This window comes from Somniosus microcephalus, chromosome 1 (genome assembly GCF_052327205.1).
Source record: "Somniosus microcephalus isolate GS21.2 chromosome 1, FLI_Smic_1.0, whole genome shotgun sequence".
NCBI classification, from domain to species: Eukaryota; Metazoa; Chordata; class Chondrichthyes; order Squaliformes; family Somniosidae; genus Somniosus; species Somniosus microcephalus.
In genome coordinates, this window is record NC_140987.1 from 391,887,919 (window position 1) to 391,914,631 (window position 26,713).

At 47.7% G+C, this 26,713-nt stretch overlaps 1 protein-coding gene across 2 annotated transcripts in view; it reads left to right on the top strand.

Annotated features, from left to right (window-relative positions):
* The first annotated feature begins 24,564 nt into the window (after positions 1-24,564).
* LOC147125096 (sushi repeat-containing protein SRPX2-like) overlaps positions 24,565-26,713 on the top strand; it is a 92,693-nt gene continuing 90,544 nt past the window's right edge. For both annotated transcript variants that reach the window (XM_085997287.1, XM_085997278.1), the window contains exons 1-2: positions 24,565-24,622; positions 24,968-25,109. In XM_085997287.1, coding sequence (XP_085853413.1) covers positions 25,040-25,109 — 70 coding nt within the window. In that variant the 5' untranslated portion in view covers positions 24,565-24,622; positions 24,968-25,039. The remainder of the gene's footprint in view (positions 24,623-24,967; positions 25,110-26,713) is intronic.

A 26,713-nucleotide genomic window follows, 5' to 3' on the forward strand; every position in this document is an offset into this window, starting at 1 on the left:
GGAATGGTGATATATTTCCAAGTTAGGATGGTGTGTGACTTGGAGGGGAACTTGCAGGTGGTGTTCGCATGCACCTGCTGCCCATGTCCTTCTAGGTGGTAGAGGTTTTGGTTTGGGAGGTGCAGTCGAAGAGGCTTTGGCGAGTTGATGCACTATATTTGTAGATGGTACATACTGCAGCCACGGTGAGCTGGTGGTGGAGGGAGTGAATGTTTAAGGTGATGGATGGTGTGCCAATCAAGCAAACTGCTTTGTCCTGGATGGTGTCGAGCTTCTTGAGTGTTGTTGGAGCTGCACTCATCCAGACAAATGCAGTGTATACCATCACTCTCGTGATTTGTGTCTTGTAGATGGTGAAAAGGCTTTGACAAGTCAGGAGGTGAGTCACTCACCACAGAATACCCAGCCTCTAACCTGCTCTTGTAGCCACAGTATTTATGTGGCTGATCCATTTAAGTTCCTGGTCAATGGTGAGCCCCAGGGTGTTGGATGGTGGGGGCTTCGGTGATGGTAATCTTGTTGAATGTCAAGGGGAGGTGGCTAGACTCTCCCTTGTTGGAGATGGTCAGCGTTCCCACTAAGGTGCGTGCACACAGCCACGCAGTCATCTGAAAGGTCCTGCACAGGCTGCTCGCCAACTTTTACATTGTAAATACTGCCCATGCACAGAAATTTAAAGACACCGCGCATTAAAAAAAACAGGCCGCGCAGAACAAAGCGCAGCTAACAGGGAACATTGGAAATAGTCATTGCCTGGCACTTGTGTGGCGCGAATGTTACTGCCACTTATCAGCCCAAGCCTGAATGTTAACCAGGTCTTGCTGCATGTGGGCATGGACTGTTTCATTATCTGAGGAGTTACAAATGGAACTGAACACGGTGCAATCATCTGCGAACATCCCCATTTCTGACCTTATGATGGAGGGAAGGACATTGATGAAGCAGCTGAAGATGGTTGGGCCTAGGACACTGCCCTGAGGAACTCCATGAGCAAGCTCCTGGGGCTGAGATAATTAGCGTTCAACAACCACATCCATCTTTCTTTGTGCTAGATATGACTCCAGCCAGTGGAGAGTTTTCCCCCTGATTTCCATTGACTTCAATTTTACTAGGGCTCCTTGATGCCACACTCAGTCAAATGCTGCCTTGATGTCAAGGGCAGTCACTCTCACCTCACTTTTAGAATTCGGCTCTTTTGTCCATGTTTGCACCAAGGCTGTAATGAGGTCTGGAGCTGAGTGGTCCTGCCAGAACCCGAACTGAGCATTGGTGAGCAGGTTATTGGTGAGTAAGTGCCGCTTAATAGCACTGTCGATGATACCTTCCATCACTTTGCTGATGATTGAGAGTAGGGTAATGGGGCGGTAATTGGCCGGATTGGACTTGTCCTGCTTTTTGTGGACAGGACATACCTGGGAAATTTTCCACTTTGCTGGACAGATGCCAGTGTTGTAGCTGTACTGGAACAGCTTGGCTAGAGGTGCGGCTAGTTCTGGTACACAAGTCTTCAGCACGACAGCCGGGATGTTGTTGGAGCCTTTCCTGTATCCAGTGCGCTCAGCCGTTTCTTGATATCATGTGGAGTGAATTGAATTGGCTGAAGACTGGCTTCTGTAATGGTGGGGACCTCAGGAGGAGAGCGATATGAATCATCCACTTGGCACTTCTGCCGAGTGGATGATTCATATTGGCCTCCTCCTGAAGATAGTTGTAAACGCTTCAGCCTTTACTTTTGCATCCACATCCGCATTATTGAGAATGAAGATTTTCATGGAGCCTCCTCCTCCTGTGAGTTGTTTAATTGTCCACCACCATTCATGACTAGATGTGGCAGGACTTCAGAGCTTTGATCTGATCCATTGGTTGTGGGGTCGCTTAGCATGTCTATAGCATGCTGCTTCCAGTGCTTTGCATGCATGTAGTCCTGTTTTGTCGCTTCACCAGGTTGGCACCTCATTTTTAGGTACGCCTGGTGCTGCTCCTGGCATGCTCTTCTACACTCCTCATTGATCTAGGGTTGGTCCCCTGGCTTGATGGTAATGGTGGAGTGAGGGATATGCCATGTCATGAGGTTACAGATTGTGGTGGTATACAATTTTGCTACTGCTGATGGCTCACAGCGCCTCATGAATGCCCAGTTTTGAGCTGCTAGATCTGTTCTGAATCTATCCCATTTAGCACGGTGGTAGTGCCACACAACACGATGGAGGGTGTTCTCAGTGTGAAGACGGGACTTCGTCTTCACAAGGACTGTGCGGTGGTCACTGCTACCAATACTGTCATGGACAGATACATCTGCGACAGGTAGATTGATGAGGACGAGCTCAAGTAGGTTTTTCCTCGTGTTGGTTCTCTCACCACCTGCCGCAGGCCTAGTCTATGTCTTTCAGGACTCAGCCAGTTCGGTCAGGAGTGGTGCTACCAAGCCACGCTTGGTGATGACATTGAAGGCCCCCACCCAGAGTACTTTCTGTGCCCTTGCTACCCTCAGTGCTTCTTCCAACTGGTGTTCAGCATGGAGGAGTACTGATTCATCAGCTGAGGGAGAGCAGTTTCCTTGCCCATGTTTGACCTGATGCCATGAGACTTCATGGGGTCCGCATTCAATGTTCAGGATTCCCAGGGCCACTCCTTCCTGACTGTATACCACTGTACTGCCCTCTCTGGTCTGTCTTATCGGTGGGACAGGACATTCCCAGAAATAGAGATGGAGGAGTCTGGGACTTTGGTTGAAAGGTAGGATTATGTGCATATGACTATGTCAGGCTGTTGCTTGATTAGTCTGTGGGACAGCTCTCCCAATTTTGGCACAAGTCTCCAGATATTAGTAAGGAGGGCATTGTGGGTTGACTGGGCTGGTGTGCCTCGGTCTGCCCGGTTTTATTCTTAGTATACTGCTTTGTAGCAGTTTGTTACAACTGAGTGGCTTGCTAGGCCATTTGAGAGGGCAGTTAAGAGTTAACCACATTGCTGTGGGTCTGGAGTCACATATAGGCCAGACCAGGTAAGAGCAGCAGATTTCCTCCCCTAAAGGACATTAGTGAACCAGATGGGTTTTTATGACAATCCGATAGTTTCATGGTCACCATTACTGATACTAGCTTTTTATTCCAGATTTATTTAACTAACTGGGATTTGAACTCATGTCTCCAGATCATTAGTCCAGGCCTCTGGATTACTAGTCAGTAACATAACCACTATGCTACCGTTCCCGCTAAATGAAGGGACATTTCCCCATCCCTGCCGATTTTGGCAGGGTCAGTGGCGAGGTCCAGGGCGGGCGCATGGCAAGACTTAAGACAAGATGTGCCGTCCCGTGGATTTTCAATGCCAGTAACTTTAAGTATATCAAAACTGATCAGTTCAGGTATAGCTCAACCTGAACTTTCCAAGTATAAGCTGATGAGAGAGATCATCATCTCATCACATCATGAACTGTACAGCTGGGAGCAAGCAGCCCTATCAAAGGGAAAAAAATCCAGTAAAGTTTTTCAAAAGCAAATCATCTGTGTAATGGTAGGAAATTTTACATATAGTAAATAGTGAATTGATAAACTGCGATTCTAAAAATATCTCATAGTCTAGTCATTTGACTTCATGACTGATGATCAGTACAGCTTGTTCAAATCTGTGGACTATGGTTTATGTGTCAGACTGCCATCTAGTGAAGACTCATATACATCAGGGAGTTTTAGTTTGCAGAATATTTTCCAGCAAGTGCCTCATAGCCCACAAGCACCAAAAGCTGGTAAGAAATACTACTTTTAAATGTGGTAGGATTGGATGCATGCTGCCATCTCCCTAGCTCAACACCAGGAGGCAGTAGCCTCAAGGTTTTACCGGCAAGGTTCATGTTCAGTAATGTGGGGCTGGAATCTCCTCCATGATGGAAAGTTTGGGCATTGAGACTTACTGCTGCCTCACCCACTCGACCTGCATTTCTCTCCCCCGGCCCTGCCACTGGCTGCTCCTTCCCTGCCTGTTACATGCAAATAGTGGCAGAGTCCTGGTCCCCCGTGGATTTCCCTCCTACTCGAGTACTTTGTTACCATGTCCCATAGCTGCTACCAGGAATGTGGGTTAAGCCCCTGGAAGTGGCGGTAACAGCCCTGAGGTTTCCCTGTGGAGGGAAAGGACATTGTAATGGCCTTTTCTCCTTCCACCCTTGCTTTGTAGGCCTCAGTCTGCCCCTTTCACTGTCTGGCTACCTCTTTTGGTGCTGCAGTGGCAGTGTTGGGATTTTGCAGCCAGGCAATGGCAGGCACCGTCTTGGCGGTAGGCACCCGGGTGCAAGCTGGGGTGTACATGCTGGATGAAATCTGACCCAGGAAACTGAGTGGGGGGTTGTGGCAGTGTCACAGGGGCGGGTGGAAGTCCTGTCCCATTGGAACACCACCACTGGGAAGTGAATCGCAGTTGTAACATGCATTATTCTCCAATGCATGGATTCAGATGGTACATGCCTAAATAAGAAGAACCTACTGATTCTTTTTCAGATGCTGATTATTTTTCATATCACAGAGTGTGTTGGAAGATGGCGCAGCATTGGATCAGCTAATCCCCCCCATGTTCTATGTGGATTGTGTTTAGGGAACAGCTACACACAAGTCAGATCCATTGACTAGAACTTTGAATATATAAACACACTACTTTTTCTTTTAATTCACTTGCCCAGTTTTCTGTTTTTTTTCTTTTCACTCCTCTCCTGAAGGCGTTGACTCTTGCTGAGGTACAATTCAACAGGTAACCCGCCAGACCCTTACCCAAGTGGCAAATCATCATAGCCCTATTACTGACCTGCACATTTTAAGATGTAAATATAGCTAAAAAAAGGCCCGACATCATACCTTGCGACTGTGGGCAAAGCATAGCATTTTGCTTGCCCATAAATGAAGAAGTCTCGACCTGGCTTGCTCAAGTTGACATCTTAAAGGCAGATGGTAATTTCTGTCATAGAATCACAGAATGATACAGCACATAAGAAGGGCATTCGGTCCATAGTGCCTGTGCCGGCTCTTTGAAAGAGCTGTCCAATTAATCCCTTGCCCTTTCCCATAGCCCTGAAAAATTTTCTTCTTAAAGTATTTGAAGTAATTATTAAATCTGGTTCCACCACCCTTTCCAGGCAGTGCATTACTGATCATAACAATTCTCTGCATAAAAAATATTCTCCTCATAGCCCCTCTTTTGCCAATGACCTTAAATCTGTGCCCTCTGGTTACCGACCCTTCTGCCACTGGAAACAGTTTCTCCTTATTTACTCTATTAAAACCCTTCATGATTTTGGACACCTCTATTCAATCTCGCCCTACCTTCTCTGCTCGAAGGAGAACAACCCTAGCTTCTCCAGTCTCTCCACGTAACGGAAATCCCACATCCCTGGTATCATTCTAGTAAATCTCCTCTGCAATCTCTCCAAGGCCTTGACATCCTTTCTAAAGTGTGGCGACCAGAATTGGACACAATACTCCAGCTGGGGCCTAACCACTGATTTATAAATGTTTAGCATAACCTCCTTGCTTTTGTACTTTATATGCCTCTGTTTATGAAGCCAAGGATCCCATTTGCTTTTTTAACAGCCTCCTCAACTTGTCTTGCCACCTTCAAAGACTTGTGTACATACACCCCCCGGTCTCTCTGTACCTGCACCCCCTTTAAAATTGTACCATTTCGTTTATATTGCCTCTTCTCGTTCTTCCAACCAAAATGCATCACTTCACATTTCTCTGCACTAAATTTTATCTGCCATGTGTCTGCCCATTTCACCAGTCTGTCTAAGTCCTCCAGAAGTCTGTTACTATCCTCCTTACTGTTTATTACATTTCCGAGTTTCATGTCATCTTCAAACTTTGAAATTATGCCCTGTATACCCAAGTCCATGTCCATGTCATTCATATATATCAGGCTGACTTCTGGGCGGGGAACTTGTCCGTGACATCACATGCACGCTGTGGAGTTAAAGCTCACAGCGTGCGGGAGGTTCCGGGTTTCCCGTGCTCTATTGCCCTGCCCCACCCCCCACCCTCATCCCCGCTCCTGATGGGTCCAAACATAAAAATTCCGGCCGATGTTTCCACTTGTGGGGGAGTCTAACACTAGGGGCTAGAAATATAAGATAAAAACAAAAAATGCTGGAAATACTCAGCAGATCAGGCAGCATCTGTGGAGAGGGAAACAGAGTTAACGCTTCAGGTCGATGACCTTGCAGTTGATGGATTGGCAGAGTAGTCCTCTATTTTTTCAATTATTTCCCTACATGCCAATACTTAGCTTCATTATTTTTCATTGCTGCTCACTTTGAAATCACACTGTACAAAGTGATGAAGATGGGTATTTATTTGGGGTTCCAATTGAAATGAGGAACAGGAATTTGTGAGGGGTCAATAAATGCAGCTACAAAGACCCATGAGGCATTTTAACCACACATGTCACCATCCCAGGACCTGTGTTTATAAATCCCTCCACGCATACCTGGACATATCAGAGGAGACCGATGTTTGCCACCTCTGCTTCACAAGACATCATGCCACAGAATTGTGCCAGTTAATGCACAATGACCTACAAGCAACATTTGTTTCAGGAACGGTGTTCCCTATAGAGGTGAAGGCTACTATTGCATAAAGCTTTCATGCTACCGGATCAATCCAAGCCACCCAGGAGACATGGGCTACATCTGGCAGTCTGCAGTGCACACATTTCTCAGGGAAGTGACAACAATTTTCCTGTTAAAAAGAAGTATTACCTGGAGAGGATGCACATCTTTCACTTGGTGACAGGCTTTCCCCAAGTGCAAATGTTGTAGACCCATGTGAACGAAAGAACTAGCATTTATAAGGCACTTTACAGATTCTCATGAAGCCCCAAACAAATAATTTTGAAGTGTAATCACTGTTGTTATATAGGCAAATAGAGCAGCCTAATTCCACAAATGCAAATGAGACAAATGACCATACTTGAGGGACATTGGTGTTGGTTGAGGGATGAATGTTGACCAGGACATTGGAAGAACTGCCATGGACCTTTTATGTCAAATCCAGTGTTGCCGGAAAGTTTGATCACCACTTTGATGTTTGAACTGGGAGAACCGGAGGTCCTTAACAGGCCAAAAGAGATGACAAAAATATTTAATGTAATGCCAGCTTTTGAAGGTAATCTATCCCCTCTGGGATCAATTACCTTTGATCACTGCAATGTCTGGGACCTTGAGAAGGCCTTGTATCGAACCCACACTTGCTCTCAGCAAGTATGGCTTCTGCTGGGCTAAAGGAATCCATAATGAGTGGACTTCCCAGGGTAGTCCAGGCATGCCACCAGACACGCCTCTAAACTGGCAGATGAGCAGAAGATTCATCTGCCCTCCCCATATCTCAATCTGAGCCAGAGCATAAATCAAAGGGATGCTGCCCTAAATTCCTTTCCCCTTGACTGTGGGCGATCCATTCCGAGTTGTGACTTCTTTTGTCGTGAAATTTAGAGCTCATTATTTTTATTTCAGTTTGATCAGTAATTCAGAGAGACCTTGGAGATGATGGCCTCGATCTTATCTTCAGGGTGTGTTCAATGCTGGGGCGGGGGGTGCAGAGGGTAGAGTTAGGAGCGGGCAACCTGGAAGTATAGGTTTCCCGAACGACCTGCAGTAAAAAAAAAATTCTGTGGGTTTCACCTGCAGCACAAGGCCGTAGTCAAGCTGAGAGCAGGTAGGTGTAGTGCCGGGGTGGGGGTTGATGGTCAGGGGGTGCGATCACGGGCGGAGAGCAGATGGTGGTGGTGGGGACCGATCATTGAGGGTGGGAGCAGACAGATTGAGGGGTGGGATGAGGGTGGGTACAGAGGTAGGCTTGTTGTGCCTGGAGGAAACATCCTGCTCCTCCTGGCCCACAAGCCCTGCAGTAAAGGCACTTACCTCATGGATTCAGCCCTTTCGCCTCCTTTTACCCGCTGGGTTTCCCGAGGCCAGGGATACCTGGCTGACTGTGGTTAAAAATAACATCACTCTTAAAATGAAGGCACGCAGCCTCATTAAAATAATTAAATGACCAACCTGCCTCCTGCGAGCGGATTGGTCACCTGCCTCTTGTCCCGCCTCCGTTAAAACTGGAAGTGGGCGGGTTCGAGGCGGGTTGGGTTTCTGTTGCAAATTTTTAGTTTTTAAACCTCCCACTGGAAACAAACCCCACCCGCTTTTGGGGGTTAAAATTACCCCCAATATGGTCAAATAAAAGTCGATAATAAAATAAACCATGCAATTTAGACATTTCTCCCTCCCGGATTGGCAACTGTGAGTGCCAAAAGCTCCCTTTCCCTTCACTGGAAAATTCCTGTATAATTTTTCAGTTGATCTGCTAACATGTAACAGTTCATGCCATCTAACTTTATCCATATTGTTGTCATATATCAAAGTAATGATTGACCTCACTTTACATTATTTGTTGTAACTCACTTCCCCTCACAGCATTTTCTCACTAGCATGGAAGCTGTGCTTTGCCTTCACTTCTCATGAATTCTTTTACAGACATAATTTAAGCCAAACAGCTGAGTGGAATCAGCCAATTTCTTTCTGTGCCAAATGATAAGTCAGTCTGGCAGAAAACAAAGAAGGAGACTAGAGAATATCCAGATAGTTACATCCTGACAGTATCATTATTTGGACTAGCCTGGATGATTTGGAATTAAATTGCATTCCTAGCCAAGTGAGAGCAATACATATTGTTGCCAATTAATCTGACATTGAATCTAAAAAAAAATGTGCATTTTTAAAATTGTATTTATAATACAATAACAAAACTCTGATGTCAAAGTGTCGCCATATGGGGTTTGAAAACTGGTAACACATGTCTACATCTGTAGGAGAAGACTGTAAAAATGGAGTTTCACCATCAGCAAATCTTACTATACTTGTGATATTATCTTAAAATTCAATGGTCCCATGCTCCCAGCTGGGAGCTGTACTTAAAGCAAGCATGGGTCGGAGGTAGGGTTCCTACACGCTAGTCCCCATTTGCCAACCCAAGATCTCTTTGAGTATAGTTCCCTGTTGGAATCATGGGGTTACTAAATTTACCCAATTGACACCACGGGCTGGATTTGCCAGCGTTCAGAGTGCGGGTTTGGAGGCGGGTCCGCTGTCAAATTGGCAAAGATTGACAGCGGGTAGGAAACCCGCTGTCAACCCACCTCCAAACAATTTTTCCAAGTGTCGGGTCCCCGATTTGCGAATGGACCTGACACCTGCCTATTAACTGTTAGTTGCCAGTAGTTGACAGGCTATTTTTGAATTTTGCCGCTTCTGGCTCGGGCTTCCCGACATCTGGACACCACGCCAGGTAAGTGTGGCGTGTTGTGAGTCTGCTGTAATGTTTCTGGATTGATGACAGCTGCAGAAGTGGTGCGAAGAATCCAGTGTTGCACTGGTGAGTCTCAGAGGAAAGAAAATGTTGGGAACTGCATTTTTAAAACATTTACACTTCTTCAGGTTACAAGTTTTTAAATCCATGTCCAGTGCCATCTCATTGGGAGAACCTCTCCCACTAGTGACAGATCGCTCCTGTCACCTGCAGCTGCCATCTATTCCAGCCTATGGAGGGAGTAATTGGAGAGTCTGGGTGCAAGAGGTCACCTTTTTCCAGTGATTGTCAGTGTTTTCAGCACCTCAATGCTGTTAAACACTGAGAAATCAACTGTCAAAAAAAAATTGTGCATGGTCCCTTTAAGGAAACTGACAGAGGACGCATCATCAAATGATGTCATCTGACCCGCTCCCCCTTAATTGGCCAGCAAGCCCGCAGGGCGGGCTTAACAAGGTCAATCAAGGTAAAATCACGTCTGTGGACCGGATGAAGTTGGGTGCGGGACTGGAAGCTGGAAACCACCTGACTCATACCCTACCCGCCTCTATTGATTAAATCGTGGCCTACATGTTAGCTAATAGTGGTTTTACAACTAAAATGTTTTTGGCTAAATAAATGGTTGCAAGGTGATTGACCGAAGAGTATCACCAATATTAATTTGAGTGAAGTCTTGCTTAATTGAGAATACTTTGTTCAGGTCATAATGATACCAAGATGGTGAACATTACCAGAGGTAAGTCAAAAGGGCAAAAATTCTTAGTTGCAAAGTAATCCTTCTATTCCATTATTTACTGTTATGCTTCATTTAATTCCTGCAAATGTTTCCCTGTTGTTTCTCATTCCACTTTGATTACTGTTTAGACTTGACTATTCCAATGTTCTCATATCCCCCTCTGAATGTCTCTCCGAATTCGGCAAAGTTCTCTGCACCCTCTGGCTCATGCCCCAGGCCTGTATCCACCTCTGAGTGTCTCCCCGAATTTGACTCAAATCTTCTATCCTTAACCCCTGCTGAGGTTCTCTTCTTATACCGTCAATTCAAACCTATGGAGCTTCCCTGGACCTATCACTGGCTGACACTCAACCTTCCTTTCTTTCTCCATAGGGTCTCTCGTGTCACCTGATCTTACCCAGTCCTTCCTTTTTTGTATTTTTCCACAGCAGTTAAACTATTTCAAGAACCTTGGTTCTACACTTAGGCATTTTCCCTATCTGTCTGGTTTCTATGTCGTTATCAGTCTAGTTGTTATGTTTCAGCAGATCCCAGCCTTTTCCAAGGTCCTGCTGCAATGCTCTTTCAATGTACCATTGTTCAGTTATATTTATATTGTAATAAATGTTTGCTCTTTATTTTGTTAGTCAAGCTAAACTCATTATTTTCCAATCTGCCTTTTTGCTAAGCTGGTTACTTTGCCTTGTAAGCTAATTATGATTGTCTACATATATATATATATATATAAAAGAGAAATAAGTATTCACAGAATCACAGAAACCCCACAGTGCAGATAGAGGCCATTCGGCCCATCGAGCCTGCACCGACACATATCCCACCCGATCCCCATAACCCCTACACCAACACATATCCCACTCTATCCCCGTAACCCCATGTATTTAATCACCCTAACACTAAGAGTCAATTTATCATAGCCAATCAACCTAACCCGCACATCTTTGGACTGTGGGAGGAAACCGGAGCACCCGGAGGAAACCCACGCAAACACGGGGAGAATGTGCAAACTCCACACAGACAGTCACCCGAGGCCAGATTCGAACCCGGGTTCCTGGCGCTGTGAGGCAACAGTGCTAACAATTCTTTTAAAATTCGCTTATGGGATGTGGGCATCGCTGGCAAGGCCAGCATTTATTCCTATCCCTAGTTGCCCTTGAGAAGGTGGTGGTGAGCCACCTCCTGGAACTGCTGCAGTCCGTGTGGTGAAGGTACTCCCACGGTGCTGTTAGGTAGGGAGTTCCAGGATCTTGACCCAGCGACGATGAAGGATCGGCGATATACTTCTAATCCAGGATGGTGTGTGACTTGGAGGGGAACTTGGAGGTAGTGGTGTTCCCATGCACCTGCTGCCCTTGTCCTTCTAGGTGGAAGTGATTGTGGGTTTGGGAGGTGCTGTTGAAGAAGCCTTGGCGAGTTGCTGCAGTGCATCTTGTAGATGGTACACACTGCAGCCACAGTATGCCGGTGGTGGAGGGAGTGAATGTTTAAGGTGGTGGATCGGGTGCCAATCAAATGGGCTGCTTTGTCCTGGATGGTGTCGAGCTTCTTGAGTGTTGTTGCAGCTGCACTCATCCAGGCAAGTGGAGAGTATTCCATCACACTCCTGACTTGTGCCTTGTAGATGGTGGAAAGGCTTTGGGGAGTCAGGAGGTGAGACACTTGCCGCAGAGTACCTAGCCTCTGACCTGCTCTTGTTGCCACAGTATTTATGTGGCTGGTCCAGTTAAGTTTCTGGTCAATGGTGACCCTCAAGATATTGATGGTGGGGGATTCGGCGAGGGTATAAATGAATAAGCAATTAGACTATAAAACTACACTCTCCTAGCCAGCCTCCCATTTTCCACCCTCCATAAACTTGAGCTCATCCAAAATTCTGATGCACGTGTCCTAACTTATACCAAGTCCTGTTCAGCCACAACCCTGTGCTCATTGACCTATATTGGCTCCAGGTGCGGCAACATCTCGATTATAAAATTCTATTCCTTGTTTGCAAATTCCTCTGTGGCCTTCTCCCTCCCTATCTCTGTAACCTCCTCCAGCCCTACAAGCCTCCGAGATCTCTGTGCTCCTCCAATTCTGCCCCCTTTCGCATCCCCAATTTTAATCATTGCACCATTGGCAGCCATGCCTAGGCTCTAAGCTCTAGAATTCCCTCCCTAAGCCTCATCGCCTCTCTACCTCTCTCTCTCCTGCTTTAAGACGCTCCTTAAAACCTACCACTTTGACCAAGTTTTTGGTCACCTGTCGTAATATCTCCTTATGTGGCTCAGTGCCCAATTTTGTTTGATGATGCTGCTGTGAAGCACCTTGAGATGTTTTACTACATTAAAGGCTCTATATAAATGTAAGTTGCTTTTGTTGCGTTAAATGTTTGGGCCATCTGTGTTGCCATGGCAATTTTTTTTTGCTGAGAATTATAAGTAAACAATGTCCTTCACAAACTTCTCCTGTGTAACTTGGTTCATTTTTAGCACTCTTGCCTCTAAGTCTCATGGTTTAAGTCCCAATCCCAGACTTGGGAACATAATCTAGGCTGACACTTCAGTCCAGTATTGAGAGACAGCACTCGGAGCAGCGGGAGCAGAGGAGGAGCAGCCGGGTATAAAAACCCACGACCAGCGAGGCCCGAGAGCACTCGGAGCAGCGGGAGCAGAGGAGGAGCAGCCGGGTATAAAAACCCACGACCAGCGAGGCCCGAGAGCACGCGGAGCAGCGGGAGCAGAGGAGGAGCAGCCGGGTATAAAAACCCACGACCAGTGAGGCCCGAGAGCACTCGGAGCAGCGGGAGCAGAGGAGGAGCAGCCGGGTATAAAAACCCACGACCAGCGAGGCCCGAGAGCACTCGGAGCAGCGGGAGCAGAGGAGGAGCAGCCGGGTATAAAAACCCACGACCAGCGAGGCCCGAGAGCACTCGGAGCAGCGGGAGCAGAGGAGGAGCAGCCGGGTATAAAAACCCACGACCAGCGAGGCCCGAGAGCACTCGGAGCAGCGGGAGCAGAGGAGGAGCAGCCGGGTATAAAAACCCACGACCAGCGAGGCCGGAGAGCACTCGGAGCAGCGGGAGCAGAGGAGGAGCAGCCGGGTATAAAAACCCATGACCAGCGAGGCCCGAGAGCACTCGGAGCAGCGGGAGCAGAGGAGGAGCAGCCGGGTATAAAAACCCACGACCAGCGAGGCCCGAGAGCAACGGGAGCAGAGGAGGAGCAGCCGGGTATAAAAACCCACGACCAGCGAGGCCCGAGAGCACTCGGAGCAGCGGGAGCAGAGGAGGAGCAGCCGGGTATAAAAACCCACGACCAGCGAGGCCCGAGAGCAGCGGGAGCAGAGGAGGAGCAGCCGGGTATAAAAACCCACGACCAGCGAGGCCCGAGAGCACTCGGAGCAGCGGGAGCAGAGGAGGAGCAGCCGGGTATAAAAACCCACGACCAGCGAGGCCCGAGAGCAGCGGGAGCAGAGGAGGAGCAGCCGGGTATAAAAACCCACGACCAGCGAGGCCCGAGAGCACTCGGAGCAGCGGGAGCAGAGGAGGAGCAGTCGGGTATAAAAACCCACGACCAGCGAGGCCCGAGAGCAGCGGGAGCAGAGGAGGAGCAGCCGGGTATAAAAACCCACGACCAGCGAGGCCCGAGAGCACTCGGAGCAGCGGGAGCAGAGGAGGAGCAGCCGGGTATAAAAACCCACGACCAGCGAGGCCCGAGAGCAGCGGGAGCAGAGGAGGAGCAGCCGGGTATAAAAACCCACGACCAGCGAGGCACACCAACTCCGCAGCGGGGAGAGAGGTAAAAAATAGTCAGTGTGTGACGTCACCAGGGAGCAGGTAAGTGATTGGTTGGTGAGTATTTCTCTTTTTTAAACTTTAACTCTGTAGTTTATCGTTACTAGAGTCTTTTCTGGTGTAGCAGGTACTGTTGGTAGACTATACAAGAGCCTTAGAGATATCTTTAAATTGGTGATAGTAAATTAATTTAAATTAATTAAGGGGAAAGTCATGCCAGGAGAGCCCAGCCCCGTGATGTGCTCCTCCTGCTCCATGTGGGAATTCGGGGACACTGCCCCTGGTGACTACGTGTGCAGGAAATGCATCCATCTGCAGCTATTAGCAGACCGCATTGAGGAGCTGGAGCTGTGGGTGGATGGGTTGTGGAGCATTCACGAGGCTGAGAAGTTCGTGGATAGCACGTTTAGTGAGTTGGTCACACCGCAGGGAAGGGCTGCACAGGAAGAAAGGAAATGGGTGACCACCAGGCGGAGCAATAGAAGTAGGCAGGTAATGCAGGAAACCCCTGTGACCATTCCCCTCTCAAACAAGTATACCGTTTTGGATACTGTTGGGGGGAATGACTCACCAGGGGAAGGCAGCAGCAGCCAGCTTCCTGGCACTGGGGGCGCTCCTGCTGCCCAGGAGGGGAGGAAAAAGAGTGGGAGAGCAATAGTCGTAGGGGATTCTATAGTAAGGGGAACAGATAGGCGTTTCTGTGGCCGTAGACGTGAATCCAGGGTGGTTTGTTGCCTCCCTGGTGCCAGGGTCAAGGATGTCACTGAGCGGCTGCAGGGCATTCTGGAGGGGGAGGGTGAACAGCCAGAGGTCGTGGTCCACATTGGTACCAACGACATAGGTAAAAAGAGGGATGAGGTCCTGCAGCAAGAATTTAGGGAGCTAGGGGCAAGATTAAGGAGCAGGACCTCAAAGGTTGTAATCTCTGGATTACTCCCGGTGCCACGTGCTAGTGAGTATAGGAATAGGAGGATAGAACAGATGAATGCGTGGCTAAAGGGATGGTGCAGGAGGGAGGGCTTTAGTTTCCTGGATCACTGGGTCTGCTTCTGGGAAAGGTGGGACTTGTACAAGTCGGACGGTTTACACCTGAACCAGAGGGGAACCAATATCCTTGCGGGGAGGTTTGCTAGCACTGCTGGGGGGGGTTTAAACTAATTCGGCAGGGGGATGGGATACAGAGTGGAGCTATAGTAGGGGGTGATGTACAGCCAAATAAGGAGGAAAAAACAAGTCAGCAGGGAAGGCAGAGCAAAGATGTGAAGGCAAAAGGGAATATGGCAGGGCTGGAAGGCATTTATTTTAATGCAAGGAGTCTTGCAAATAAGGTGGATGAACTGAAGTTGTTGTTGAACACATGGGAGTACGATATTGTTGCTATCACGGAGACATGGTTGAGGGAGGGTCAGGACTGGCAGCTAAATATTCCGGGGTATAGAATCTTCAGGCGAGACAGAGGGGGGTGTAAAAGGGGAGGGGGTGTTGCAATATTAATTAAGGAGTCTATTACTGCTGTAAGGAGGGATGATATATTAGCGGGTTCCTCTAATGAGGCCATATGGGTAGAACTTAAAAACAAAAAGGGGTCAAGCACCTTGCTGGGAGTGTACTACAGGCCCCCAAACAGTCAGGGGGAGATAGAGGAACAGATATCAGAAAAGTGTGAAAATAATAGGGTAGTAATAGTGGGGGATTTCAACTTCCCCAATATAAATTGGGATAGTCAGAGTGTGAAAGGCTTGGAGGGAGCAGAATTCTTAAAGTGCATCCAGGAAAGCTTTTTGAGCCAACATGTAGAAAGTCCTACAAGAGAGGGGGCGGTACTGGACCTAATTCTAGGGAATGTAGCCGGGCAGGTGGTGGAAGTGTCTGTAGGAGAGCATTTTGACGATAGTGACCACAATTCGGTGAGATTTAAGGTGGTCATGGAAAAAGACAAAGACGGCCCGGAAATCAGGGTTCTAAATTGGGGGAAGGCCGATTTTAATAAGATAAGACAGGATCTGGCAAAAGTGGACTGGGAGCAGCTACTTATAGGAAAATCCACATCAAAACAGTGGGAGGCTTTCAGAAGGGAAATAGAGAGAGTACAACACCAACATGTTCCTGTAAAGGTCAAGGGTGGGACCAACAAGCAAAGGGAACCTTGGATGACAAAGGATATACAAAAATGCATTAGGAAAAAAAGGGGGGCTTTTGGCAGTTACAAAAGACAAAAGACGGTGGAAGCCCTAGAGGAGTATAGGAGGTGCAGGGGCATACTTAAAAAGGAAATTAGGAGGGCGAGGAGGGGCCATGAAATAACACTGGCGAGCAAAATAAAGGAAAATCCTAAGATGTTTTATAAGTATATTAAGGGCAAGAGGATAACCAGGGAAAGGGTAGGGCCCATTAGGGACCAAAGTGGCAAGCTGTGTGTAGAGCCAGATGAAGTAGGTGGGGTTTTAAATGAATTTTTTGCCTCAGTGTTCACTATGGAGAAAGAAGATGTAGATATAGAAGTCGGGCAAGGGGACTGTGACATACTTGAACATATTAGCATCGAGAGGGAGGAGGTACTAGCGGTTTTAGCAGGCCAAAAAGTGGATAAATCCCCAGGCCCGGACGAGATGTATCCCAGGCTGTTGTGTGAGGCAAAGGAGGAGATTGCAGGGGCTCTGACACAAATTTTCAGAACCTCTCTGGCCACAGGGGATGTACCAGAGGACTGGAGAACAGCTAATGTAGTACCATTATTCAAGAAGGATAGCAGGGATAAACCAGGGAATTACAGGCCAGTGAGCCTAACATCTGTGGTAGGGAAATTATTGGAAAAAATTCTGAGGGACAAAATTAGTCTCCACTTGGAGAGGCAAGGATTAATCGGGGATAGTCAGCATGGCTTTGTCAAGGGAAAATCATGTCTGACCAATCTGATTGAATTTTTCGAGGGGGTGACTAGGTGTGTGGATGAGGGAAATGCTGTGGATGTGGTTTACATGGACTTCAGTAAAGCTTTTGACAAGGTCCCGCATAGGAGACTGGTCAAGAAGGTAAGAGCCCATGGGATCCAGGGGGCCTTGGCGCGTTGGATCCTAAACTGGCTGAGTGGCAGGAGGCAGAGGGTGATGGTCGAAGGTTGCTTTTGTGACTGGAAGCCTGTGTCCAGTGGGGTACCTCAGGGATCGGTGCTGGGTCCCTTGCTGTTTGTGATCTACATTAATGATTTGGATGAGAATGTAAAGGGTATGATCAGTAAGTTCGCGGATGACACGAAAATTGGTGGGGTGGTAAATTGCGAGGAGGAAAGCCTCAGGCTACAGGACAATATTAACGGGTTGGTCAGATGGGCGGAAAAGTGGCAAATGGAATTTAACCCGGAAAAGTGCGAGGTGATGCATTTTGGACGGACAAATAAGGCAAGGGAATACACAATGAGTGGTAGGACCCTAGGAAGTACAGAGGGTCAGAGGGACCTTGGTGTACATGTACATAATTCCCTGAAGGCAGCGGAACAGGTAGATAAGGTGGTTAAAAAGGCTTATGGGATACTTGCCTTCATTAGCAGAGGCATAGAATATAAGAGCAGGGAGGTTATGATGGAGCTGTACAAAACGCTGGTGAGGCCACAGCTGGAGTACTGTGTGCAGTTCTGGTCGCCTCACTATAGGAAGGATGTGATTGCTTTGGAGAGGGTGCAGAGAAGATTCACCAGGATGTTACCTGGGATGGAGCGCCTCAGCTATGAAGAAAGACTAAACAGGCTGGGGTTGTTTTCCTTGGAGCAAAGAAGGCTGAGGGGGGACCTGATTGAGGTGTACAAAATGATGAGGGGCATAGATAGGGTAGATAAAGAAGAACTTTTCCCCTTAGTAGGGGGGTCAATAACAAGGGGACACAGATTCAGGGTAAGGGGCAGGAGATTTAGGGGGGATTTGAGGAGGAACTTTTTCACCCAGAGGGTGGTTGGAAGCTGGAACTCACTGCCTGAAAGGGTGGTAGAGGCAGGAACCCTCACAACATTCAAGAAGCATTTGGATGAGCACTTGAAATGCCATTGCATACAAGGCTATGGACCAAATGCTGGAAAATGGGATTAGACTGGACAGGGAGGGATGGGCGGCGCAGACACGATGGGCCGAAGGGCCTCTTTCTGTGCTGTAAAACTCTATGACTCTATGACTATGATTGTCAAAGGTGCCATTTTTTATGGATGAGGTGTCTGCCTGATCAGGTGGACGTAAAAGACCCCTTTGCACTTTGTGAAGAAAAGTAGAGCTCTCGCGTGTGTCTTGACCAACATTTAGAATCATAGAATCATAGAATCATAGAAAGTTACAGCACGGAAGGAGGCCATTTCGGCCCTTCGTGTCCGCGCCAGCCAACAAAGAGCTATCCAGCCTAATCCCACTTCCCAACTCTTGGTCCGTAGCCCTGCAGGTTAGAGCATCCCAAGTGCACATCCAAGTACTTTTTAAATGTGGTTAGGTTTCCTGCCTCTACCACCCTTTCAGGCAGTGAGTTCCAGACCCCCACAACCCTCTGGGTGAAGAAATTTCCCCTCAAATCCCCTCTAAACCTTCCCCCAATTACTTTAAATCTGACTGGTCTGTAATTACTCAGTCTATCCTTTTCTCCCTTTTTAAACAAGGGTACCACATTAGCAGTCCTCTGGCACCACACCTGAAGCCAGAGAGGATTGAAAAATGAAGGTCAGGGCCTCTGCTATTTCCTCTTTTGCTTCGCTTAACAGCCTGGGATACATTTCATCCGGGCCTGGAGATTTATCCACTTTTAAAGCTGCTAAACCCCTTAATACTTTCTTTCTCACTATGTTTATTTCATCTAATATTTCACACTCCTCCCCCCACGATAGCAATGTCTGCTTTGCCCCTCTCCTTTGTGAAAACAGACGCAAAGTATTCATTGGCCCAGAAATTCGGGTCCCAACGCATGAGTACGCACGGGGTACTCACGCGTGGACCCGATGGAAGTGCTGGAATCTTGCATGCACTACGCATGCGCGGGAAACCGGCACTTCCAATCCTCTGAACCAAGGGGTTCAGAGGTCGAACGCGTGCACGCGGGAGTCTGCGCGTGCGCGTTGAACTTCCTTTATTTTTCAGGCTTTAACGTGCGGGTAAGTCTGTACATTTTAGAAATGTAAAAAGCAGCCATAAGGACTTCATTTTCAAAGGTAAGTGGTCAATTATTTAAAATTAAAACATATTTTCCACAGGTTTTTTACTTTTAAATACTTTAAAGCAAGGTAAGTTTATTTTTAGCCCCGTTTTAAAAAAAAATTATTTTTTTCAAAAATTTTAATTTTTGTTTAAAATAGTTATTTAATGTCATTTATAGTTTATTTACAAAGTGTGATTTAAAAAAAAAATTATTTGAAGGTAAAGTACAGTTTTACAGCCTCAGCATTTATACGTTTTGACAGGTCTATCTGTCAAGACTTATGAATGGAGCATTCCCTGCTCCGATTGGCTGCCTGTTGCTCACGTGATCCCAGGGGACGCTTCGCACTAACTATGCCCCTGGGACATGCCAGCATAGCGCGCCGGTCTCTGGGACAGGCCTCGGAGGGGAATTCCACGCAGGCCAAGAGGTCAACTGCCGGCGCGCTAGGTAAGTGTAGGTCGGGGGCTTGCACCCGCGGGAAGCCCCCGACCTGAATTTCTGGGCCATTAAGAATCCTAACGCCGTCGCCCGCACTGACCGCGCATGCGCCGCCCGCACTGACCGCGCATGCGCCGCCCGCCCGCCCACAGCGGCCGTCCATCAGCCGCGCCATACGCGGGGGACCTCAGCTCCGGACCTCAGGCGCTAGGCAGGGGGAGGGGCCGGAGAGAGGGACAGAGGGGAGTGGGGGAGCGGGGTAGGGGTGGTGGGGGAGCGGGGTAGGGGTGGGGGGGGAGCGGGGTGGGGGTGGGCGAGGGGAGGGAGGGAGGGAGACAGGGGAGGGGAGGGAGGGAGAGGGAGGGAGGGAGGGAGAGGAGGGGAGGGGAGGGAGGGAGAGGAGGGGAGGGGAGGGAGGGATAGGACAGGGAGAGGACATGACAGGGAGAGGGGGGACACACAGGGGCAGGGAGACCAAGCGCCCCAAAATTGCCCTCGCAACGCGGGGCTCCCCAGCTAGTATATTTATAAAACATCTTTGGGTTTTCCTTGATTTTACTTGCCAAGAATTTTTCATGCTCTCTCTTTGCTTTCCCTATATCATTTTTAATTGCACCCCTGCACTTTCTATACAGCTCTAAAGATTTTGGAGTATTTAGCCCTCAGTATCTGTCATATGCCTCCCTTTTTTTTCCTTTATCCTACCCTGTATGTCTTTAGACATCCAGGGGGCTCTAGATTTGTTAGTCCTACCTTTTTTCTTTAAGGGCACGTGTTTGGTCTAAACCCTCCAGATCTCCTCCTTGAATGCCTCCCACTGCTCTGACACTGATTTACCTTCAAGTAGCTGTTTCCAGTCCACTATGGCTAAATCCCCTCTGAGCTTAGCAAAATTTGCTTTTCCCCAATTTAGAATTTTTATTCCTGATCTATCCTTGTACTTTTCCATAACTACCTTAAATCTAACAGAATTATGGTCACTAGCACCAAAATGCTCCCCCACTGATACGCCTTCTACCTGCCTAAAACTAAGTCCAGAACCGCCCCCTCCCTTGTTGGGCTTGCTACATACTGGCTAAAAAAAAATTCCTGGATGCATTTTAGGAATTCCGCACCCTCTAAAACCTTCACGCTAATTTTATCCCAGTTAATATTGGGGTAATTGAAATCCCCTACTATTACTGCCCTATTGTTTTTGCACTTCTCAGAAATTTGTCTACATATTTGTTCTTCTATCTCCCTCTCACTGTTTGGGAGTCTGTAGTACACTCCCAGCAGTGTGATCGCCCCTTTTTTGTTTTTCAATTCGACGCATATGGCCTCGTTTGATGATCCCTCCAACATATCATCCCTCCTCACAGCTGTAATAGTTTTTTAATCAATACCACGACCCCCGCTCGCTATCCCATCTGAAAATCCTGTAACCAGGAATGTTGAGCTGCCATACCTGCCCCTCTTTCAACCACGTCTCTGTAATAGCTATAATATCATAGTCCCAAGTATCTACCTGTGCCCTCAGCTCATCTGCCTTGTTCGCTGTACTCCTTGCATTGAAGTATATACCATTTAGTACAGGCAAACCTCCTTGTTGACTACTATGTAGCCTTTGATTCCTGTGTCCTTCCAATTTGCTTTCTATGTTTTTGTTTTCCAATTCCAGTTTTTCTTCCCTCCCTATTGACTCTATACTTAGCAGCGCCTATATTTCCTAAGGAGGCTGAAGGGATGTAACCTGTCACCCCTGATCCTCTCTAACTTTTACCGCTGCACAATAGAGAGCATCCTGACGAACTGTAACACAGTATGGTATGGCAGCGGTAGCTACTATGACCGGAAAGCCCTGCAGCGGGTAGTCAAAACTGCCTAACGCATTACCGGCACCCGGCTACCGACCATAGAGCACATATACCAGAAACGCTGTTTACGGAGGTCACAGTCCATCATCAAAGACCCTACCCACCCCAGCCACAGTCTGTTCGCCCTCCTGCCATCTGGGAGACGCTACAGATGCATTTGCACCCGTGCGACCAGATTTAGGAACAGCTTCTTTCCCAGGGCTGTCATCCTACTGAACTCCACAAATAAACTCTAAAGCCTGCACATCTGTGTTGTATCCGTGTGTTAATGGAGACACGGAATGCAGGAGTTGGTTTAACAGGTGTTTACTGGACAAAGTCTGGAGGTGAACTAACAGATACAAGACACTATACAGGCTTATATAGCCCGAGTGGCCACTACCGGCATTACAGTACACAGGGGCTCTTAAAGGCACATACACCACAATCTGCCAATGTACTTTATTATGGTTATGTTTATGTTAATGTATTACAAGCCAAATGTATGTTGAATGTTTAAATGTCTTAATCTAAATGTACATTCTCGGGAGCCGCAAGCCTACATTTCATTGTACTGCACTTGTGCACTAACAATGACAATAAAAGTTGATTTGATTTGATTTGATTTGATTTGATCCCCCTGCCAAGCTAATTTAAACTCTCCCCAACCCTTCCTCAACTATTACCACCAATTTAAACTCTCCCCAACCCTTCCTCAACTATTACCACCAAAACAGATTAACTGGTTATTTGTCATCATTGGGATCCAACTGCAATTTTTAATAGGCGGATTCAGCAGGAAGCGGCAGTTAGTTTCTTGCCAGGCCAACCTAGTGAGGGAGTGGACTGGAGCCAGAAGAGGCCCAAAAAAGTAAGTATTAAATTTCTTTTTTAACTTTCCTTGTGCGGAAAGGAAGTTCAAGAGTGCTCCTCTAGGCCCCACAAAGAAAGCTTAATCCTCCCCTACCACGATCCAGAGTGGGGAGTGGGGAGGCTCAGACCTTTTAAACAGAGTGGAACTAGAACTTCAGGCAGCGCAGTAGCTTTATTATAAAAACAGACAATACAGCAACTGTACAATAAGTCAGTCAACATCTGAAAAAAGGATAAGTTAATGCCTCGCATTGGACTGAATAAGCTAGTTTTAGTGGTATTTCTGTTACTTTTCCACTGGCAGTGCTAAATGATTACCGTTAGTGAACTAAAGCCAACAATTATTGTTGTGTGGATCACATTGAACAGGAAGAAATGTCTAAAGGGATTACTTTTTGTTCAAAATTAGAAAAATATTTGTCGATATTTTTTGATAACAGTTATTTCTTTTACCTTGAGGGAGACCTGCTGTTATAATGTTGTTTTTTTTTTAGAACTGTTTTTCTTTCAATGGTTTCACAGTCAGCTTTTGCTAGTTTTTTAATCTGGCATGTCTGTAATAAGGTTAGCTATTGTGGTTTTATAATAACCACAGAACTGCTGCCCACCTTGTGGCAAAACAGACAACAAGTGCTGTAATCTAAATCACTTTAGGGATGAAGATTGACGAGAATGTTGTCACCGAGGAGAAAAATGACTTTGTAGGAACCATCCATTTCTTTCACTGCAGGTAAGGAATTGGAGGTAAAGCCTAACTTTAGTAGACAGTGAAGGAAAATTAAGTCAGATATTGGGACTTAAGGGAATATTATGACATGTTTAATGAGCTCAAAAATCAAGAAACATTTTCAACTTTAAAGAAGCAGCTAACTACTTTCACCAGGAAAAAGCTTCAGGTCAAAGTTAAATGTTTGTTTATTGTCCAGTACACAACAGGCGATCTGTTATGGGACTGAAAGTATGTGAGCAATTAAATCCAGCAAAATCATTACAGGCAGCTACATGTTAAAGTGAGTCAGGTGTATTGATTATCCGGATGTTAAAAGTTAAAAGAAAGCACATCACAGCAAGGCTGATAATAAAGTTGAGCCTGTGGTTTACTTGCAGTAATCTGTGATAAAATGAAAGCACTTATACTGCATAGAAAAACTACGAAATAATGCAACAAACTGAAGACTGGGCTAGTGCGGTAATAATGATATTGGAAAGTCAGATAAAACTTTACATATTGCCTTCACAAGAGAAATTCGATAGCACCGTTAAGTGGGAAAATGACCAGCTACTTACTATTGATAATGTAGTTTCCAGAGGAGAGGGGCAACTGACAGAATTTACACAAACCTGTAGTTTACTGGTGAAGAAAGTAAAATTGACTCCTTTTACTGTTACTTGTTTTTTTTAAGTGGTTTGTCTGCAATGTTACACTGCAGAGGAAAGAAGAAATAATTTGCATTTATAAAGCACCCTATCATATTACTTTAAAAATCTCAAAGTCCTTCACAGAGTGCAGTATTTGTTGTAGGCAAATTCAGTAACATTTTGCATACTGCCCAATCTCACTAATAGCACTGCACTGAGATAACTGATTGGTTAATCTGTCTTTGGTGGCTTTGGTTAAAAGAGAAATGTTTGTCATGACACTTGAATGACTCCCTGCTTTTCTTCAAATAGTGCAATGAGATCTCTAACATCCACATGAACCACCAGAACAGACAGGCAGGACAGGCCTTGGTTTAATGTCTTAACTAAAGGACAGTTCCAAAAGATTGTGTGCTTGAGTTCTAGAATGGGTCTTGAATCAATGATCTTCTGACTCTGAGGCAAGCGTGTCACTGACTGAGCCAAGCAGTATAACCCTATATAGGATCAGCTTTTGGGGTGGCAGACAGTTTGTGACCATGCCAACTGCTGCATAGTGCTCAACCTCTATTATAAAGTGTAGGAAAAGGCAAGAAAAGCTTTCAGAGAGATAATTACCACCATAGGGTCTGCTCTACCTACTGAATACTTCACATTTCTGGGAAGATGTTTGCTGTTCAGAAAAAAAGTTTCAACTTTTTTTTAAACAGTTTTATCCAATCCGATTGCTGTAGCAGGACTTAACATGTACAGGCTCTCATTCAGGACAGAGTACTACACTTTTAAACTCTACCAGATTTTGCTATCTTTACTTAAAAGCTGCTTCCTGTTAACTCATTTAAATTCATAAAGCTACATGATTCATATCCAACACAAAATGTTTTATTTTCCTCGCAGTCAATTAAAGCAACTCTTCAGTGTAGTTTATTTAAGTTACTGGCAATGTTTTATGCATGTACAGTGTAGCTTTAAGGGGCTGCTCAACGCTCCAACAGAATGATGTCATTAGCTCCTCTTGCCAGCTTCCTTGCTTTCCACTTACTACAAACTTCAGGGTTGGAATTTCTACCGTACGGTAGCATGGAAATATAATCTAAAGGTAATTAATTATATTTTGTCAGACCTTGGAGAAAAATTAGAATTTTCCATCCTAACCTAACCGTAAGGATATTTTTCCCCTTTCGGCAGTTGCGGTTTACCCTAAAACCTTTTAGTACTGTTACTGTTTAGAGAAGATTCCTTAAGTTTTTAAGTGACCCTTTCTTCAGCGGAGTAAAACTAAGTCAGTGAGCAATTTTGCTTGTGGTGACTGTCCTAACAGTTGAGCTCCGTTAGTTCAGTGTATGATTTGTGCATTACTACCCTCTTTGGGTGCTGTTATTCACTGCCATGGTGACAACAGCTTTACGGCACAGCTGAATTCTTTTCTTAATCTCATTCATAGATATAACATACTTGCGAGATTTCCAGAAGTTTCAAACAAATTTGAACCAAAGCATTAGTTCAACAACGAGACATGAGAAGACTATTTTTTTGGCTCACTTTATCTGTGAGGGCAGCTTTTGGATATAGATATGGATATGAAGGTAAGTGAGTGAATTTTGTTGATTTTGTTTTTCTTGTGGTTTTGAGGGAATCGATAGGTGTTGGAGAATTTTTCATTTAATTGCAATTTTCTCTGCTTTTTTTTCTGAAACCATTGGTTCCTCTGACGTGCTGCTGCATTGGTGTCAGCAGTCCTCCAGTGTCTCACGTAACTGGCCATTCTGTGGGGTACTACAATTGGGGCTCAGGATCACTCCCCTACTGAGTTCAGCTAACAGCACAGACTGGGAATCTGTTGGTGTTGGGGGGGAGGTGGGGGGTTGAGGCAGAGGGGGGTTGGGGTCTAGGTGGAGGGGGGTTGGGGGTCGAGGTGGGAGGGGGTTGGGGGTCGAGGCAGAGGGGGGTTGGGGGTCGAGGCGGAGGGGGGTTGGGGGTCGAGGCGGAGGGGGGTTGGGGGTCGAGGCGGAGGGGGGTTAGGGGTCGAGCCGGAGGGGGGCTGGGGGTCGAGGCGGAGGGGGGCTGGGGGTCGAGGCGGAGGGGGGTTGGGGGTCGAGGTGGAGGGGGGTTGGGGGTTGAGGCGGAGGGGGGTTGGGGATCGAGGCGGAGGGGGTTTGGGGGTCGAGGCGGGGGGAGGTTGGGGGTCGAGGCAGAGGGGGGTTGGGGGTCGAGGCGGAGGGGGGTTGGGGGTCGAGGCGGAAGGGGGTTGGGGGTCGAGGCGGAGGGGGGTTGGGGGTCGAGGCGGAGGGGGGTTGGGGGTCGAGGCGGAGGGGGGTTGGGGGTCGAGGCGGAGGGGGGTTGGGGGTCGAGGCGGAGGGGGGTTGGGGGTCGAGGCGGAGGGGGGTTGGGGGTCGAGGCGGGGGGGGTTGGGGGTCGAGGCGGAGGGGGGTTGGAGGTCGAGGCGGAGGGGGGTTGGGGGTTGAGGCGGGGGTGTTGGGGGTCGATGCGGGGAGGGGGGTTGGTGTTCGTGGCAGGGGTGTTGGGGGTCGAGGCGGGGTGGGAGTTTGGAGATCGAGGCGGGGAGGGAGGTTGGGGGTCGAGACGGGGGGGTTGGGGGTCGAGGCAGAGGGGGGTTGGGGGTCGAGGCGGGGAGGGAGTTTGGGGGTCGAGGCGGGGAGGGAGGTTGGGGGTCGAGGTGGGGGTGTTGGGGTCGATGCGGGGAGGGAGGTTGGGGGTCGAGACGGGGGGTTGGGGGTCGAGGCAGAGGGGGGTTGGGGGTCGGGGCGGGGGGGAGGTTGGGGGTCGAGGCGGGGGTGAGGTTGGGGGTTGAGGCGGGGTTGTTGGGGGTCGATGCGGGGAGGGAGGTTGGGGCTCGAGGCGGGGGTGTTGGGGGTCGATGCGGGGAGGGAGGTTGGGGGTCGAGGCGGGGTTGTTGGGAGTCGAGGTGGGGAGGGAGGTTGGGGGTCGAGGCGGGGGTGTTGGGGTCGATGCGGGGAGGGAGGTTTGGGGTCAAGATGGGGTGTTGGGGTCGAGGCAGAGGGGGGTTGGGGGTCGAGGTGGGGAGCGAGGTTGGGGGTCGAGGCGGGGGTGTTGGGGGTCGAGGTGGGGGTGGGAGGTTGGGGATCGAGGCGGGGGTGTTGGGGTCGAGGCGGGGGTGTTGGGGTCGATGCGGGGAGGAAGGTTGGGGGTCGAGGTGGTGGTGTTGCGG